Consider the following 16,035-nt stretch of genomic DNA (forward strand, 5'->3'; position numbering starts at 1 on the left):
TCCAGTTCCAACTCTCGCGAGATTCGGCCTGAGCACCAGCCCATAAGCCCCAAAGACATGCAGCTCGGTTTCCGCGGGATTCTCGCGGTAGCGCGACACGCCAGGAGGAGCACTTCCGGCACTGCGCCCAGGAAGCGGAAGTGAGGCTTCCAGGCTGAGACTGTCGGTGTGTTACTCGGCTGTCCTGAAATCTAGGAAAAAAAAAAAATCGTTTTCGTTTCACTTTCCCTGGCTTTCGAGCGCTTCCCCCCTGGCGGGTGGGAGTGCAGAGACTGAAGCGCAAGATGAGCACCATGTTCGCAGACACGCTGCTCATCGTGTTTATCTCCGTGTGTACGGCTCTGCTCGCCGAGGGTGAGAGCGGCTGCTTCTCTGACGTTTGATCAGTCCCCGAGGGAAGGATCCTAGGCCCTGGGTCCCTCGAGCCTAGGGAGAGGTCGCGAGCCTTGGCGGGGGTGGGAGTGGGGTTCATCTCCATTCCAGGGAATCTTACCTCCAGGAGCGGGAGGGGTAGTGTGGAATCGATTGCCGAGGTTTCTTCGGTCTAGGGGAGGTTTCACTTGCGTGTTTGTGAAGACACCTTCGTATCGTGTCACAGTTTTGGTTGAAGATTCAGTTGTCTTAACGTTTGAAAAAAGTTAACTATTGGTGAATACAAAGCAAAAAATTGAAATCCATTCTTATCCAACGGTAACCACTAATAAAGGCCGTTGACCGTTGCAAACATTTCTCTATTAGCATGCTGCTTTTAATGTTTCAGGTATAACCTGGGTCCTGGTTTACAGGACAGACAAGTACAAGAGACTGAAGGCAGAAGTGGAAAAACAGAGTAAAAAATGTGAGTATGGGGCTTCCCTGGTGGCGCAGTGGTTGGGAGTCCGCCTGCCGATGCAGGGGACACGGGTTCGTGCCCCGGTCTGGGAAGATCCCACATGCCGCGGAGCGGCTGGGCCCGTGAGCCATGGCCGCTAGGCCTGCGCTTCCGGAGCCTGCGCTTCCGGAGCCTGCGCTCCGCAACGGGAGAGGCCACGACAGTGAGAGACCTGCGTACCGCAAAAAAAAAAAAAAAAGTGAGTATGGCAACATCCTTTAAAAACAGTTTCAATACATCAGGCTCACTGAGTGCATGTTCACAGTACATATTTTAGGAGCATCAGCTGATGTAAAAACTTCATAGGAATACAAAGGTGAATCTGACTAGAATTGAAGTCTGTTTAGAAATATAAGATTTTCTTTTTTTTAAAGAAAACTTTTTTTAATAAATTTATTTATTTTATTTTTGGCTGCATTGGGTCTTCGTTGCTGCGTGCAGGCTTTCTCTAGTTCCGGCGAGCGGGGACTATTCTTCATTGCGGTGTGTAGGCTTCTCACTGTGGTGGCTTCTCGTTGTGGAGCACGGGCTCTAGGCACACAGGCTTCAGTAGCTGTGGCACGCAGGCTCAGTAGTTGTGGCTTGCAGGCTCTAGAGCGCAGGCTCAGTAGTTGTGGCACACGGGCTTAGTTGCTCTGCGGCATGTGGGATCTGCCCGGACCAGGGCTTGAACCTGTGTCCCCTGCATTGGCAGGTGGAGTCTTAACCACTGCGCCACCAGGGAAGTCCCGAAATATAAGACTTTTATGCAGAATACGTAATACAAACCTCAGTGGAGTGACTGACAAGAGAGGTACTTATTATGTGCTGTGGTGGTTCTAAAGAAGAGACCCCATTCAGTTGTGAGGGGCCATGGAAGCCTTTGCGATGCAGATAGCCTTGCAGTCCTTCATGCGTAGTTAGAATTTGGACAGAGGATGAGATGAGGAAGGAGTTCCAGACAAAGGAAATAGCATACGTGCAAAAAGGGAAATTTTAACTAGTAAGGTGTGTTTGGAGAACAACAGGTCATAATGATTGGTATCAAGGTAAGTGGTGTCTTCAGGGATAAGCCAACTTTCATTTGGGTCTGATGGTTGAAGGAGTATTTGAGGAAAAGTTTAAGAACAAGTTGAGTTTGTTGTTTTTGAAATAAAACAGGAATTCCACAGGATACAGCTGAGGGGGCTGCTATAGGTATAATGTGAATGGTTCCTTACAAGCTTGATTTGGTTTTCAGTCTCCTTTTCTGCCTTATAAAGATTAACTCTGACTTTTACATCTTAAAATTCTTGTGACTTTCTGTATTCTATGACTTTTCTGTATGTCTTCATAAGAGTTTGAAGTTTTCTTTTTTACAACATCCCATTTCTAATATCCACATAGTAACAATTTGTGGTCAGTTGTGTAAAATTATTCTCCTTTTCTAGAAAAGGAGATTGAGACTCAGAAAGGTTAAATGATGTATTAATGTCTCAGAGCAAACAAAGAATCAGAAACCAATTCAGGCCTTTTAAGTTACGGTTTACTGTTCCTTCATTTATTCAATGTTGTTAGTGAACCTCAACATATTTAAAACCAAACTCATTATCTTTACCTTCACACATGTGATCCTTTTCCAGTATTTCCCTATTCGGTGAATGGTACTTCCTTGCTTCCAATGGTGCAAGCCAGAAACCTTACTATACTTTCTTCATTTGGCTTTCAGGACACCACACTCTCTTGGGTTTGCACTTACCTTGTCAATTGGTCGTTCTTTTGCAGTTTCCTTTTTGGTTCCTCTTCTTGACCTCCTGTTGTTGGGAGTGACTCAAAATTTATTTTTTTTCCTCTATACTCCCTTAATGAACTCATTTATGTGCTCTATTTGCCAGTGACCCCCAAATTTATATCCTTAGCCCTCTCTACTAATGCAAGATTCAAATATCCAACTATCAACTTGTTAATTCCACTGGAATGTCTAATGTATATCTCAAACCCAACCTGTCCAAATTGAACACTGTTCCTCACTTCCAAGCCTGCTACATTAGTAGCCGTCACAGTGTCTTGGTCAGTGGTAATCCTGTCCTTGTGTAGGATATAAGGACATAATCCTTGTGTAGTTATCTTTGACTCTTCTCTCACAGCCCACATCCAGTACTGTTGGGCTGCCTTCAGATATATCTAGAATCTGCCCACTTTACATCACCTCCACTGCTAACTACCATAGTCCAAACTACCATCATCCTTTGCATGAATTATTGTGATAGCCTCCAGCAAGTGGTCTTGTTTCTCTGTAATCTGTTCCCAAGATAGCAGCCAGAATAATCTTTTTAAAAGTATATCAGGGGCTTCCCTGGTGGCGCAGTGGTTGAGAGTCCGCCTGACGATGCAGGGGACACGGGTTCGTGCCCCGGTCTGGGAAGATCCCACGTGCCGCGGAGCGGCTGGGCCCGTGAGCCATGGCCACTGAGCCTGCGCGTCCAGAGCCTGTGCTCCGCAACGGGAGAGGCCACAACAGTGAGAGGCCTGTATACCGCAAAAAAAAAAAAAAAAAAAGTATATCAGATCATGTCCCTTCTCTGCTCATAACTCTGTGATGGTGTCCCATTTTGATTCGGAGGAAAAGCCAAAGCTTTTACAGTGGCCTACAGAGGTCCCCTGTTACGGCTCTGATCTTCTTTCCCTCTCATTCACTCTGCTCCACCCTCACTGACCTGTTTGCTGTTCCTTATTACACATCAGCCTCACTCTTGTGCTGGGACCTATTTAATGGCTGTTCCCTCTACCTAGAATGTTCTTCTCTGTGATATCTGTTTACCTAACCCTTGTATCTTCTTCAAATCTTTGTTCACAGCTCACCTCAGTGAGTCTTAACTTGACCACCCTATTTAAAACTGCAGTCAGCCTACTTCCTGTACCACTGCCACTCCTCATCTTCCTTATCCTGCTGTTTTGTTTTGTTTTCATTCATCTGCTACAATGAACGCTTCACTAGGGCAGGGTTCTTTTTTTTTTTTTATCATTGTTGTTTACTGATGTATCCCATGCACCTAGAAAAGTGGCTGGCACATGGGAAATGTCTAATAAATATTTGTTGATTCAGATACTTCCTTCTATCACCCTGTATGTGCAGTCCACTCTCAACCCCTGATCCTGTTGTTCTCCTGAAGAGTTTTCAGTCTTTCCACATCTCTTCATTTCCACCACCATCACTTAGCCTAAACTTCTATCACATTTCATTTGATTTACTGTGATAGACTCCTCATTGCTCCACCTGCAGCCACTCAAATTTATTCTGTTCAGTAACACCTGGAGTAGTTTTTCAAAACACAAATCTGATTGTGTTATTTGCCCTTCTTAAAACACTCAATTTCTTCCCATTGCTTTGAGGACAAAGGTGTGTCCTACAAGGCCTAGCGTGGTCGGTACCTCCCTCTCTCCCTCTCCGACCACATCTGCATCATGTTTTTCCCTCCTTTCTATTCTCTAGCCATCCTCTGAACTAATCTTGCTTTTTCCTACTATGGAGCTGGGCTTTTGTATCTACTTTTTCCACTGTCTGGAATAATTTTCCCTTCTCATTTGTCTAATAAACTCCTAGTCATTCTTCAGATCTCAAAGCCTTATTTAGTCTCCCCAGCAGGATCAAATCTTCGGATCATGGACCTTAATTTATCCAGATACTTCTCCTTAGAGAACTTATCATAATTACAATTTTTTCTGTGTATGATTATTATTATTCAAATAATGTCCTCTCCCCAACTGAACTGTAATTTCTATGAGGGCAAAGGCCCTTGTGTCTCTAGCACTTAACACAGGTCCTGGCACAGATTCACTACTTGATAAAAGCATGTTGAATAGCTTAAGGAATAAATGATCTCTATAACATAACATCACATGTATTCTTTGTGAGGAATTGTTCTGCTATGATCATAAACTAGTTAGCCAGCATGCAGTGGCATCCAAAGACAAATTTCTTCATATCACACGTATCATGGAGTAGTCTTATGAAATACAAAACTCCTTTAGTTTCGAATTTGTTTGGATTAATATTCTCATACCTTAAATACTTATATGAATTTGCTCTGTAGATTTTGGGCTTCCTTAGTATCCACAACTAATTGCCTTGTTTCTAGTTATCTGTATTATAGAAGTTAAGTCTCCTTCACCTGACACCTAAATTCAAAGTAATAGTTGCCAGGCAAAGCTTCCCTGGTTGTATTTTTTAATATAATTGACTAATGTGCTTGCTTTGAAGATAAGTATGAGGTAGGTTGGTGATGATTGGAATGTCTCATGGCATTTCTTATGGTCTTAAGTCCTCTATTTCAGGTAATCTATCAAAACTCAGTGAACAGGCACAGACATAGAAAACAGATTTAATGATTATCAAAAGGGAAGGGTCGGGGGAGGGATAAATTAGGAGTTTGGGATTAGAAAATACAAACTACTATACATAAAATACATAAACAGCGAGGTACTACTATATAGCACAGGGAACTATATTCAATAGCTTGTAGTAAACTATAATGGAGAAGAATCTGCAAACGAACTTATGTATATATGTATAACTGAATCACTTTGCTGTACACCAGAAATTCACACAACATTGTAAATCAACTATACTTCAATTAAAAAAAAAAACACAACTCAGTAAGCATGTATTATTTTCATTTATATGATCAGTTGGCACATATGATTGCTTGCTCGCTATAGAGGTCACCATGATGAGTGCAGTACGCAATGAACGGGCATAGATACTATCTTCTAGATATTTGTAATCAAATGGATAACTATTATTTAGCATGGGATATTTAATAGGAAGAAATAAGGTAAATTCCCTCTTTGAACAAACGTCTTAATTGCAAACATAATCCCTTCTGACATTCTGTGTTCAAAATTTCGTATGGATCCAGGCAAGAAAAGTTTGTAGGGACCAAATTTATAGATGGCCCATGGGAATTCCCTGGTGGTCCAGTGGTTAGGACTCCACGCTTCCACTGCAGGGGGCACGGGTTCAATCCCTGGTTGGGGAGCTAAGATCCCACAAGCTGTGCAGTGTGACCAAAGAAAAAAAGAGAGAGATGGCCCAGGCATAGAACTTGTACATAACTATGATTAACATGTTAAAGGATCTAGTGGAAAATGTAGACAATATGCATGAACAGATGGGGATTTTCAGGAGATGGAAACTATAAAAAAGTGTCACATGGAAATGACAGAAATAAAAACATATCAGACATAAAGGATCCTTTGAGGAAATTATCCGATATGCAAGGCCTTAAAAAATTTTATCTCAGCCAACTATTGGAAAATACACTACACCAAGAGAAATGAGTAAACCAAAAAAAAAAGGAAGATATGAACTCTAGGAAAAAAGAGCGCCAACACAGGACTCAGGTGAAGGGAATTGCCTGGATGATGATGAAGGCAGATTTAGATCTGACATTCTTAGGAATGTCAGCTGTGCACCAGGCTGAGCTTGTAAGAGGGTGCTAGGAGAAACTTCTTCAGGAAAATTTATAATGCCTAATGATCTCACTTTGTACAGGAAAGATTTAGACAGCTAACTAAGAATTTGGGGCTGAATTAGTGATAAGTACGGAGACAACCAAACAAATTTTAAAATGCCATAAATCTAGGAAAAACTTGCAGGAAGTTAAATAGTTTGCTACATAAATTACCTGTGAACAGTATTTTCATGATCATAATTTTGTAAATGTTGAACTCACATTTAACCAAAATTACAACTATAACAATGGATTTTATGATGTAACTAGCTTATTTCAAGATATAGGGGTTAAAAGAAAAAAAAAACTTTATGGGAGTTCCTTGGTGGTCTAGTGGTTAGGATTCGGTGCTTTCACTGCCATGGCCTGGGTTCAGTCCCTGGTCGGGGAACTGAGATCCCACAAGCCACCGGTGCTACCAAAAAAGAAAAAAGGATATAGGGGTAAATATCAAAATAATCAGCTAAAAGAGGTAAAAGTGGTTGCTCTTTGAAATGAAGGAAATAGGGAGTGGGGGCAAGCATAAGACCATTGCTTATCTTTAAAACTGACTCTTTAAAATAAATGAGTGTTTTACTTTGGTTATTTATTTTTTTTAACTATTTTGTATTGGAGTATAGTTGATTAACAGCATTATGTTACTTTCAGGTGTACAGCAAAGTGTTTCAGTTATACATACACATGTATCTGTTCTTTAAAATGTTTTCCAGTGACAACTCTCATTGGATGATCACCAACTTGTAGACTATTAAAATAGTTACTACCTGATATTTTAAACTTATGTAAAAATCTAATCTATTCACAACTTCAGGCAAACAAAAATTCTTTATGAGTATAAATAAGTAGGCAGCCACAGTTGAAAAAGTAGAAATTTTCTGTCTATTGAAACAATTTTGAATCAATCAGTACATTTTGGACTTTGATAGCTAATAATGAATTTAAGGTGACTAAAGTGTATTTTCACACATTTCAGTGAACAAACCAATCAATAGTAATAAACCAAACTGAAAGGAAGCCTTGCTGTTTCATCTACTCTTTGTTCTGTAATAAAGCGATGGGAAGCACAGGCTCAAAATGTAAAAGAATAAAATGAAATGAAAAAAATAATTAAAACCTCAAAAAAAATTTGTAGGGTTTTTGAGGAATACAAAGAAATATAAATATATTTGAATCAGACTTAGGTGTAGATTTCGTATCTTGAGCAGATCTGATCCGAGGCATTATTTGGAGAATACTGGTGTTACCTACAAAGCTGTCCTATTGTGGTGGGGCCTTTGACAAAAGATGCTTTCATAAAGGTACCAAGCTGTTTGATTTAGGTGGTCACTAGACTTACGAGTGTGCTCTAAACGTCAGTAAGTCTTTTTTCGTTGTGTCACTTTAATAATGTAGACCAATGAAAGAACACTTCAGTAAATGAGAAAGATTAAAGTACTATATGTAATTGGATTCTTGTAACAAAATTATTTGAGAACATTTATTAAGTACGAATTATTGTAAAGTATGAAGTATTTCTTTAGTTTACAGTGCAACAGGATAAAGCTTTTAGAGTAATTTATAAACTGTTTGACAACTCTAATTCAGAATGCAGCAATACCACGTCATGGGCAAAAAATGTGTTTCATAGTAGACGTCTTTTATTTTTGTCAACTCTGATATCTCCATTTCTTTTCTTTCTTTTTCTTTTTTAGAGGAGGATCTCCCTTTATTTTTTAAAATTAATTAATTTATTTATTTTTGGCTGCCTTGGGTCTTCATTGCTGTGTGCGGGCTTTCTCTAGTTGCTGCGAGCAGGGGCTACTCTTAGTTGCGATGCGCGTGCTTCTCATTGCAGTGGCTTCTCTTGTTGCAGAGCACGGGCTCTAGGCGTGCGGGCTTCAGTAGTTGTGGCACGCGGGCTTAGTAGTTGTGGCTTGCGGGCTCTAGAGCGCAGTCTCGGTAGTTGTGGCGCACGGACTTAGTTGCCCTGTGGCATGTGGGATCTTCCCGGACCAGGGCTCGAACCCGTGTCCCCTGCATTGGCAGGCAGATTCTTAACCACTGCGCCACCAGGGAAGTCCAGTATCTCCATTTGTTGTTATAGGGTGAGGTTCTGGTGAATAAATATCAGCAAAAAGAGTTTCTTCGCAAATTCATGAGGTTAAAAAACCATTAGGTTAATTTATATTATCCCTAGAAAAGATTTATCTAGTCTTAATCCAGTGTGCTAGAAGATCTGGTTAATGTTCATTGTATTATCTTATGTTTCTATTCTCTAGCCTTCTGACTTTTTTTTCCCCTTGTTTTTTATGCAGTCATGGTTAAATGCCAAGTAGCTGTGTTATAGTCCTTCTGAGGTGGGAAAGAAATATTTTTTGTTTCTTTGGTTAATAATAATGATAAAGAATAAAGCATCAATGTTTCTGTCCATTTTGTCTTTTAAAATGTTATTTCTGTAACATTTTGTAGAATTTGACTTAATTTCCTTTTATGATCTCATACTAGTAGTTCATTCTAAATCTCTGTCTTGGGACTTCCCTGGTGGTCCAGTGGTTAAGACTCCAAACTTCCACTGCAGGGCACATGGGTTAGATCCCTGGTCAGGGAACTATGATCCTACATGCCGCCTGGTGCGGCCAAACAAACAAACAAAAAAAACCTCTTTTTTCCCCCTATATATGTCATGTTTTATCTTTTTATCTACCTAGAACAGTACCTGTCACTTAGACACCCAGTTCTCACACACACATTTTATTATAGTCAGAACTTTACCATTTTATTTTAGTCAGAACTTTACCATTTTATTTGTAATAGTGGAGTTAAATTGAATTTTATATCTCTTTGATAAAGGAGTAACACCAATTTTGCTTTTAGAATTCAGCATACTTAATATACTAAGGGAAAGATTCCTACCTGCTAATTCTCTTTAATGCAGCTTTCAGAAATAATGCATGTACTGTACTATTTGCTAGTAAAGGAAGTATACTAAGATAATATAAGAAACAGATAATGTAAATAGAGAAAAGGTAATTTTTGGTGTATCTATTGCTAGTCCATTCATAGGTGATTAAAGATAGTAAATATTAAATATAAATACGTTAACACTATTCTTCTTCAAAAGCTTACTGTTACTCTATCGTCATATTAATTGAAAAGCCTCAAAAAAAATTAGTCGCAGCTTTTTTGGCTCTCCTGATCTTCCTACCCTGTGTATGTGTTGCCATTTTTCTGTACTATAATTGTTACTTGATTATGTGCCCTCACTAAATTGCTTTTTAGAGGGCAAGGATCATGTTTATCTTTTTATTTACCTAGAATGGTGCCTGTTAACTTAGGCAGCCAATAACTGAATGAATGAATGCCCACCTTCTGTGGTGAATATGAGAATGGTACTACAATTAATCACCTGAGAGCAGAATTTTTAAATTGTGCTTAGACTCTACCTAAGGCAATCACCCACAGCTAATGGTCTGAAAATCATCTCAGTTTTGATTATGACTTTGTGTTTATAAAGTCCTTTATGGGTATTTAATTAATGATGCTTACAATATTGCTGTTTTATTTTTAGAATATTGTGTCTACCTTTTACTGTCAGCAGGTGTGGGAGCATACCAGTTAACCATGACCATAATCAAAGGCAGCATGTAACTTTCTTGTAAGCTTCTTTCATTGGTTCAGCTGTGATAAAACATCCTTTGTTTCTTTTGTGTAATGCATAATTAATTTTTACTATGTTACTATGTTGTTTACAGTGGAAAAGAAGAAGGAAACAATAACGGAGTCAGCTGGTCGACAACAAAAAAAGAAAATAGGTAAGATGAGTTATTGGTATACAAAATATTGAAGTTTCTTGGAAGAAATAAATTCTTAGATAATGAAAATGTAATAAAGTATTTAGTAGTGGTAACTTATGTTTGTATAGTTTTATGGTCTACAAAGCACTTGCATATGTTATCTTACTTGATTCTCTCTCTTGTTTTTGCTCTTAGGTTTGAAATTTCAGTTTAGTGAAATGGTGTTGACAGTCATGGCTTTTGAACTTGGCTGAAGGTTCTTGGCATAGTTTGTAAAAGGGTATTGTTTTTCTTATCTGAGATGATTATTTCCAGTTAAGTCTGAGTTACTTGTATTTATTGTTGCCATAACTTCCTTACTGAGAATTGACTGGTGATGGAGATCTACCAAGATGTAGGAAATTTTCTGCTGAGTAATTTTACCTAGTCTGCACAATAATTATATGTTTTTGGTTTTCCAGTGTAATTTAGAATTTAATACAGAATGTAGTTCAATTCCAAAAAGACAATTTATAAGTGACTGCCTGTGATTTGTATTTATACTTTATGATGCTTCCTGATTCTACAATCAGAACAAAATGGTTGTGAAATTGTGTATTTGGCTCAGAAACTATGTCTCTATGCCTAGGTCACTGCTGTTAAATCCTGGGAGATTACTCTACCAGGCTAGACTATACAATTGTTCTGTTCTGGTTAAAGCTTTTCAGTTTAGTGTAGGGGTATCAGATATGTTCTAAATGGCTTATTCATTTAGTTCCATGGCAAGATGCTACTGTACATCTGCTCTGTATGTGTCAGTCACTCTGGTGGGCATTGGAGAAACAAAGTAGGAAAAAATTCTGTCTTTTAAGACAGGGGTCCCCAACGCCTGGACCACGGACCATTATGGGGCCACACAGCAAGAGGTGAGTGGTGGGTGGGTGAGGGAGCGAAGGTTCATCTGCCGCTCCCCATAACTCTTCATCATATGCACTACCACCTGAACCATCCCCACACACACACACCCGCCCTCCTCGTCTGTGGAAAGATTGTCTTCCGCGAGACCGGTCCCTGGTGGTGCCAGAAAGGTTGGGAATGCTGTTTTAAGAGGTCTAAAGAGGAAAAACAGATCAATGCAGTGTAATACTTATTTTTAGAGAGATATTCTGAGTGTCATAAAAGTAAAGAAGAAAGGATATCCAAACCAATCTAGAGGATCAGGTTTTCTTTAAGAGATAATGCTTAAGCTGAATCTTGAAGCTTTAGTGTGCGTTAACTAAGTAAAAATATAAATAAATAAAATACTGGTCAGTTGAGTTCTTACCATCTGCAACACCCTGAAGTAAGCACTTGACATTTTTTTAATTCTCTTAACAATGGTATGTGGTAGTGAACAGTGTTACCTCAATTTTAGAGATGAGAAAATTGAGGTTTAAGTAACTTGCTCTTGGTCATTCAGTGGTATGATGGATTAAGTCATGGTAGAGAAGGGGTTTGAACCTAGTCATTCATAACTTTAAGAGTCTGCAGTTTTTTAAAATAAATTTATTTATTTATTTATGTTTGGCTGCTGTGGGTCTTCGTTGCTGCGCGTGGGCTTTCTGTAGTTGCAGCAAGCGGGGGCTACCCTTCTTTGCAGTGTGTGGGCTTCTCACTGTGGTGGCTTCTCTTGTTGTGTGGAGCACGGCTCTAGGCATGCGGGCTCAGTGGCTTGCAGGCTCTAGAGCACAGGCTCAGTAGTTGTGGCACATGGGCTTAGTTGCTCCACGGCATCTGGGATCTTCCCAGACCAGGGCTCGAACCCGTGTCCCCTGCATTGGCAGGCAGATTCTTAACCACTGCGCCACCAGGGAAGTCCCAAGAATCTGCATTTTTAAGCCTTGTATATTCTCGGTAGAAGGATAGGCATATACAAAAGCATAGAGGGATCAAATAGCAAGGTATATACCTGGAACTATAAATAGTTTAGTATAACAACTAAAAAAGAAGGTATGTGTAAAGTACAAGCAGACAAGGCTAGAGAAGTAAGTAGGGCCTAAACTAAGGTAAGGAGGTTAATGTATGCAGAAGTCTTCCTGTAACCATTAAGGGATTTAAACAGATTTGAAATCAGATTTTAAGGAAGACAACTCTGGCAGTAGTTTGGAGGACAAATCAGAGAGGGGATCATTCTGGAGGCAAGGAAGTTAATGAGGCTTTTTCAGTATCCTAGGCATGCAAATGGCAAGAACCTGAACCTAGGCGTTGACAATGGGAATGGTGCAGATTCAATGGATATAGAGGAAGTAGATGTAACAGGACTTGAAGGCCTTTTTTTTTTTCTTAATTTTATTTATTTATTTGGCTGCATTGGGTCTTCTTTGCTGCACACAGGCTTTCTCTAGCTGCGGCGAGCAGGGGCTACTCTTCATTGCGGTGCGTGGCCTTCTCATTGCGGTGGCTTCTCTTCGTTGCGGAGCACAGGCTCTAGGTGTACGGGCTTCAGTAGTTGTGGCACGCAGGCTCAGTAGTTGTGGCTCGTGGGCTCTAGAGCACAGGCTCAGTAGTTGTGGCACATGGGCCTAGTTGCTCCATAGCATGTGGGATCATCCCGGACCAGGGACTGAACCCAAGTCCCCTGCATTGGCAGGCGGATTCTTAACCACTGTGCCACCAGGGAAGTCCCAGGACTTGCAGACTTTTTAGATGTAAGGTATGTAGAGATGAATGAGTCTGGGGAAAAGCCCAGATTTCTGATTAGGAGAGGAAATATCAGAGAAATTGCAGATTGGGATGAGGAAGAGGAGAGGATGATTTCAGGTTTGAACATGTTAGATTTGCAGTGTCTGTGTGACAATAGGGCGGAAATACTTGGTACACTGTTGGATGTATGGTTTGGAGCTGGCAGAGAGATAAAGGCTACAAATAGAATTTAGAATCATATGATTATAAATTATAATTGAGTCCACAAGGTAAATGAAATCACACAGGGAGACCATATAAAGTAAGAAAAGCAAAGAGCTAAGGATGGAGAGTTTTGAGACATAGAAATTTAAGGGGTAGAAGAAGAAGTGGAGCTTGAAAAGGTATTGCCAGAGAAGTTGGAAAGGAGTTGTGTCACGGAAGTTGAGGAGAGAGTTTCAGAGGACAGGAAGGGTTAGAGGCTGGGTATTAAATATCTAAGAGGCAAAACAGAGATAATTAGTGATTTAGGAAGAATAATTTCCGTGGCATGATAAGGGATAGAAGCCAGATTGTATAGATTAGGGAGATAATGCATGGTGAGGAAGTAAAGACATTGAACATGCGTAATTCTTTGGAGTAGCTTTGCTATAAAGGATAGGCAAGATATAAAAATGGAAGGCACATTACCCACTACCCTTAAAATTGACAGCACAAACTATCTATACTCAAAATTATTTTACCATGGAATGCTACCTTAAAAATTTATTTTTAAAAAAGCAAACATATATATACAGTAATGGGGAGACTATAAAGAATGATATTGCTGCATTGAAAGAAGGGAGTTTTTAGTAAGAGGGGTGTGGTCAGCAATATTCAGTGTTTTAGAGAAGCAAAATGTCATTGATATCACTAGGTGAAGCTCTTAGAGATAATGGTCTTGGATAGAGACATTAATTTGAAACTGAGGTGTCTGAAGATTTTATGTTTCCCATTCTTAATGTCAGGAGCAGATGTCTTGGTTATTTTACGTTTCCTTCTCATAAAAGAGAAACTACTTTTGATGTATGAATTTTATTTAGATCTTTTGGCTGCAGTCAAGTTACCTCAAGTAATGAGGAATTTAAGGATATATGTGATCCAGAACTCAGGAAAAGCTGAACTAATTGGTTACAGGAAGGCAGGAACTGTGTTAAAGCAATTCCTGCAGGCAGAGCAAGCCCTGGGATAAAGCCAGACATTGGGCTCCACTATTAATTTTTAGTACTTCTCTCTCTTCTGTTGTTCAGCTTCCCCACTTTCTCTGCAGTGCTTCCGTAGCATTTAATTTTTGCCTGTGCCTAACTTTGGCTTGTCTCCTCTGGTTCTTTCTATATCGGCATTACTCATAATGTGCTCTCTAGACCACCTCTATCAGTATTGCTTGAGATACTTGTTACAAATGAAGAGTTCTGAGTCTTACTCCCAGGCTTTACTGAATCAGCATTTCTCGACATGGGACACAGGAGCCTGCTTTTTTAACAAGCTGCCCAGATAATTTTTAGACGAACTAAAGTTCAAGAGCCAGTTCTACATTACTATTTTGCTGTTTCTGCTCCCACAGTTAAATGATTTACTTTCCCAATATTTTCTAGTTTAAATTCCTGCAAGAAGGAATCCAGCTAGCTCAGCTCATCTTTTTATGCCGTAGGTCATGGGTAAGCCTATGGATTGGCCTCCTTTTTGGTCAGTAGTGGCAGGGCAGGGGATGTTAGGAATCTTCATAAGGTTGAACCTCAACAGAGACTATGATGAGAGGGAGATATTCCCCAGAAGGTGGCCAGAGAAGGGAGAGCAGGCATTCTGAAGCTTTGCTGAATGGGGTGTGTATCTCCTTTCTTGGTGACTTGGAAATATGGGAGGACATTTTTGAAATTTATTTGGGGCCCTGAATTAATATATTTATTCTAGGTGTTTATCTATGCTATTTAGATTTTCTATAAAAGAAGGCTGTATCAGGCATTTCATTTAAATTTTGCTTCTCCCAATCTACATGAAATTTTAAAGGCATGTTATTAATTGGTCTTCCATTCAAAACAACTCAGAATATAGAAATGTCATGGCATACCTAACTCTTTTAATCTATAGAGAAGCATCTGCTATTTTGATCATCTCTTCCTTATTTGAAAATGTTCCCCATCTCCCAAACTGTCGGTTTGATCAGACTACCCAGTTGCCCCGTGAGTACTTTAATTGATTTATATTCTTTGACAGAAAAGTCACTGGTTATTTATTTTTTATTTTTAAAATTTTTTTGGCTCATTGGATCTTTGTTGCTGTGCCTGGGCTTTCTCTAGTTGTGGTGAGCGGGGTCTACTCTTTGTTGCAGTGCGTGGGCTTCTCATTGCGGTGGCTTCTCCTGTTGTGGAGCACGGGCTCTAGGCACGCAGGCTTCAGTAGTTGTGGCACATCGGCTCAGTAGTTGTGGCTTGCGGGCTTTAGAGCGCAGGCTCAGTAGTTGTGGCGCCCGATTCTTAACCACTGCGCCACCAGGGAAGTCCCGTCACTGGTTACTGACTAAGGTAAATGGTGACGTGTTCCTTTCTTAGTTAAATTATATTAACTTATTGTACAAAGCCTAATGCTGTCAAAAAAAATGTGTGATAGATTGGCTTGAGGTTTGTTCATTCTTTGGTCAGAATGGATGTCATCGTTGCTACTAGTGGATTCCAATAGCTACAAGAAATGTAGCTTCTTTTTAATTGGAGTATTCCCTTTTAGAATTTTAATGTTTCCTTTTGTCTGTCATCTTGGATAATAAATCATCCTAGAATATAAATATATCTCCTTTATATTTCCGGTTTTTTCTCTCCATGAAATTTCCTCAAATTTCATAGAGGGTGTATTCCAAAAGTTCAGTAGTAAAAGGGTGTATAGAATTCCTTTCAAATGGAGGAATTGAGGTATGATTCTCCTCTGTATTAAATCCTGAGGTTCTGAATGCCATAAAGAATAGTTCACACAGGACAAGTGAACACTGAATGACATAGAATATTTATTTCCAGCACTCGGCTTGGAACCTTTAAATTCTAGATCTTCAGGGGAGGTGTAGAAGGTTTTAGACATAGTTTTCTCCCTTCTTATGTCCACATAGCAGTTGAAAGGTGGGCTGGGAAGTACAACCATCTTGGAAGCCTTGGGCTTCTAGATGTTGAGTTTTCTCAAAGGAGAAAACTAAGGGTGAGTGAATCTTAGGAGGAGGTTCACTAGCTATACTTTTTTTTTTTTTTTTTTGCGGTAC

General features: G+C 39.7%; 1 protein-coding gene across 2 annotated transcripts in view; it reads left to right on the forward strand.

Moving 5' to 3' along the window:
* The first annotated feature begins 70 nt into the window (after positions 1-70).
* TMCO1 (transmembrane and coiled-coil domains 1) overlaps positions 71-16,035 on the forward strand; it is a 50,298-nt gene continuing 34,333 nt past the window's right edge. Inside the window, exons 1-3 of one of the 2 annotated variants that reach the window (XM_029228866.1) lie at positions 71-354; positions 761-838; positions 10,074-10,133. In XM_029228866.1, coding sequence (XP_029084699.1) covers positions 285-354; positions 761-838; positions 10,074-10,133 — 208 coding nt within the window. In that variant the 5' untranslated portion in view covers positions 71-284. The remainder of the gene's footprint in view (positions 355-760; positions 839-10,073; positions 10,134-16,035) is intronic. The other variant, XM_029228867.1, reaches the window with a different exon arrangement.

This window comes from Monodon monoceros, unplaced genomic scaffold, assembly GCF_005190385.1.
Source record: "Monodon monoceros isolate NGI ecotype Baffin Bay Population unplaced genomic scaffold, NGI_Narwhal_1 Super_Scaffold_18, whole genome shotgun sequence".
Classification (NCBI taxonomy): Eukaryota; Metazoa; Chordata; class Mammalia; order Artiodactyla; family Monodontidae; genus Monodon; species Monodon monoceros.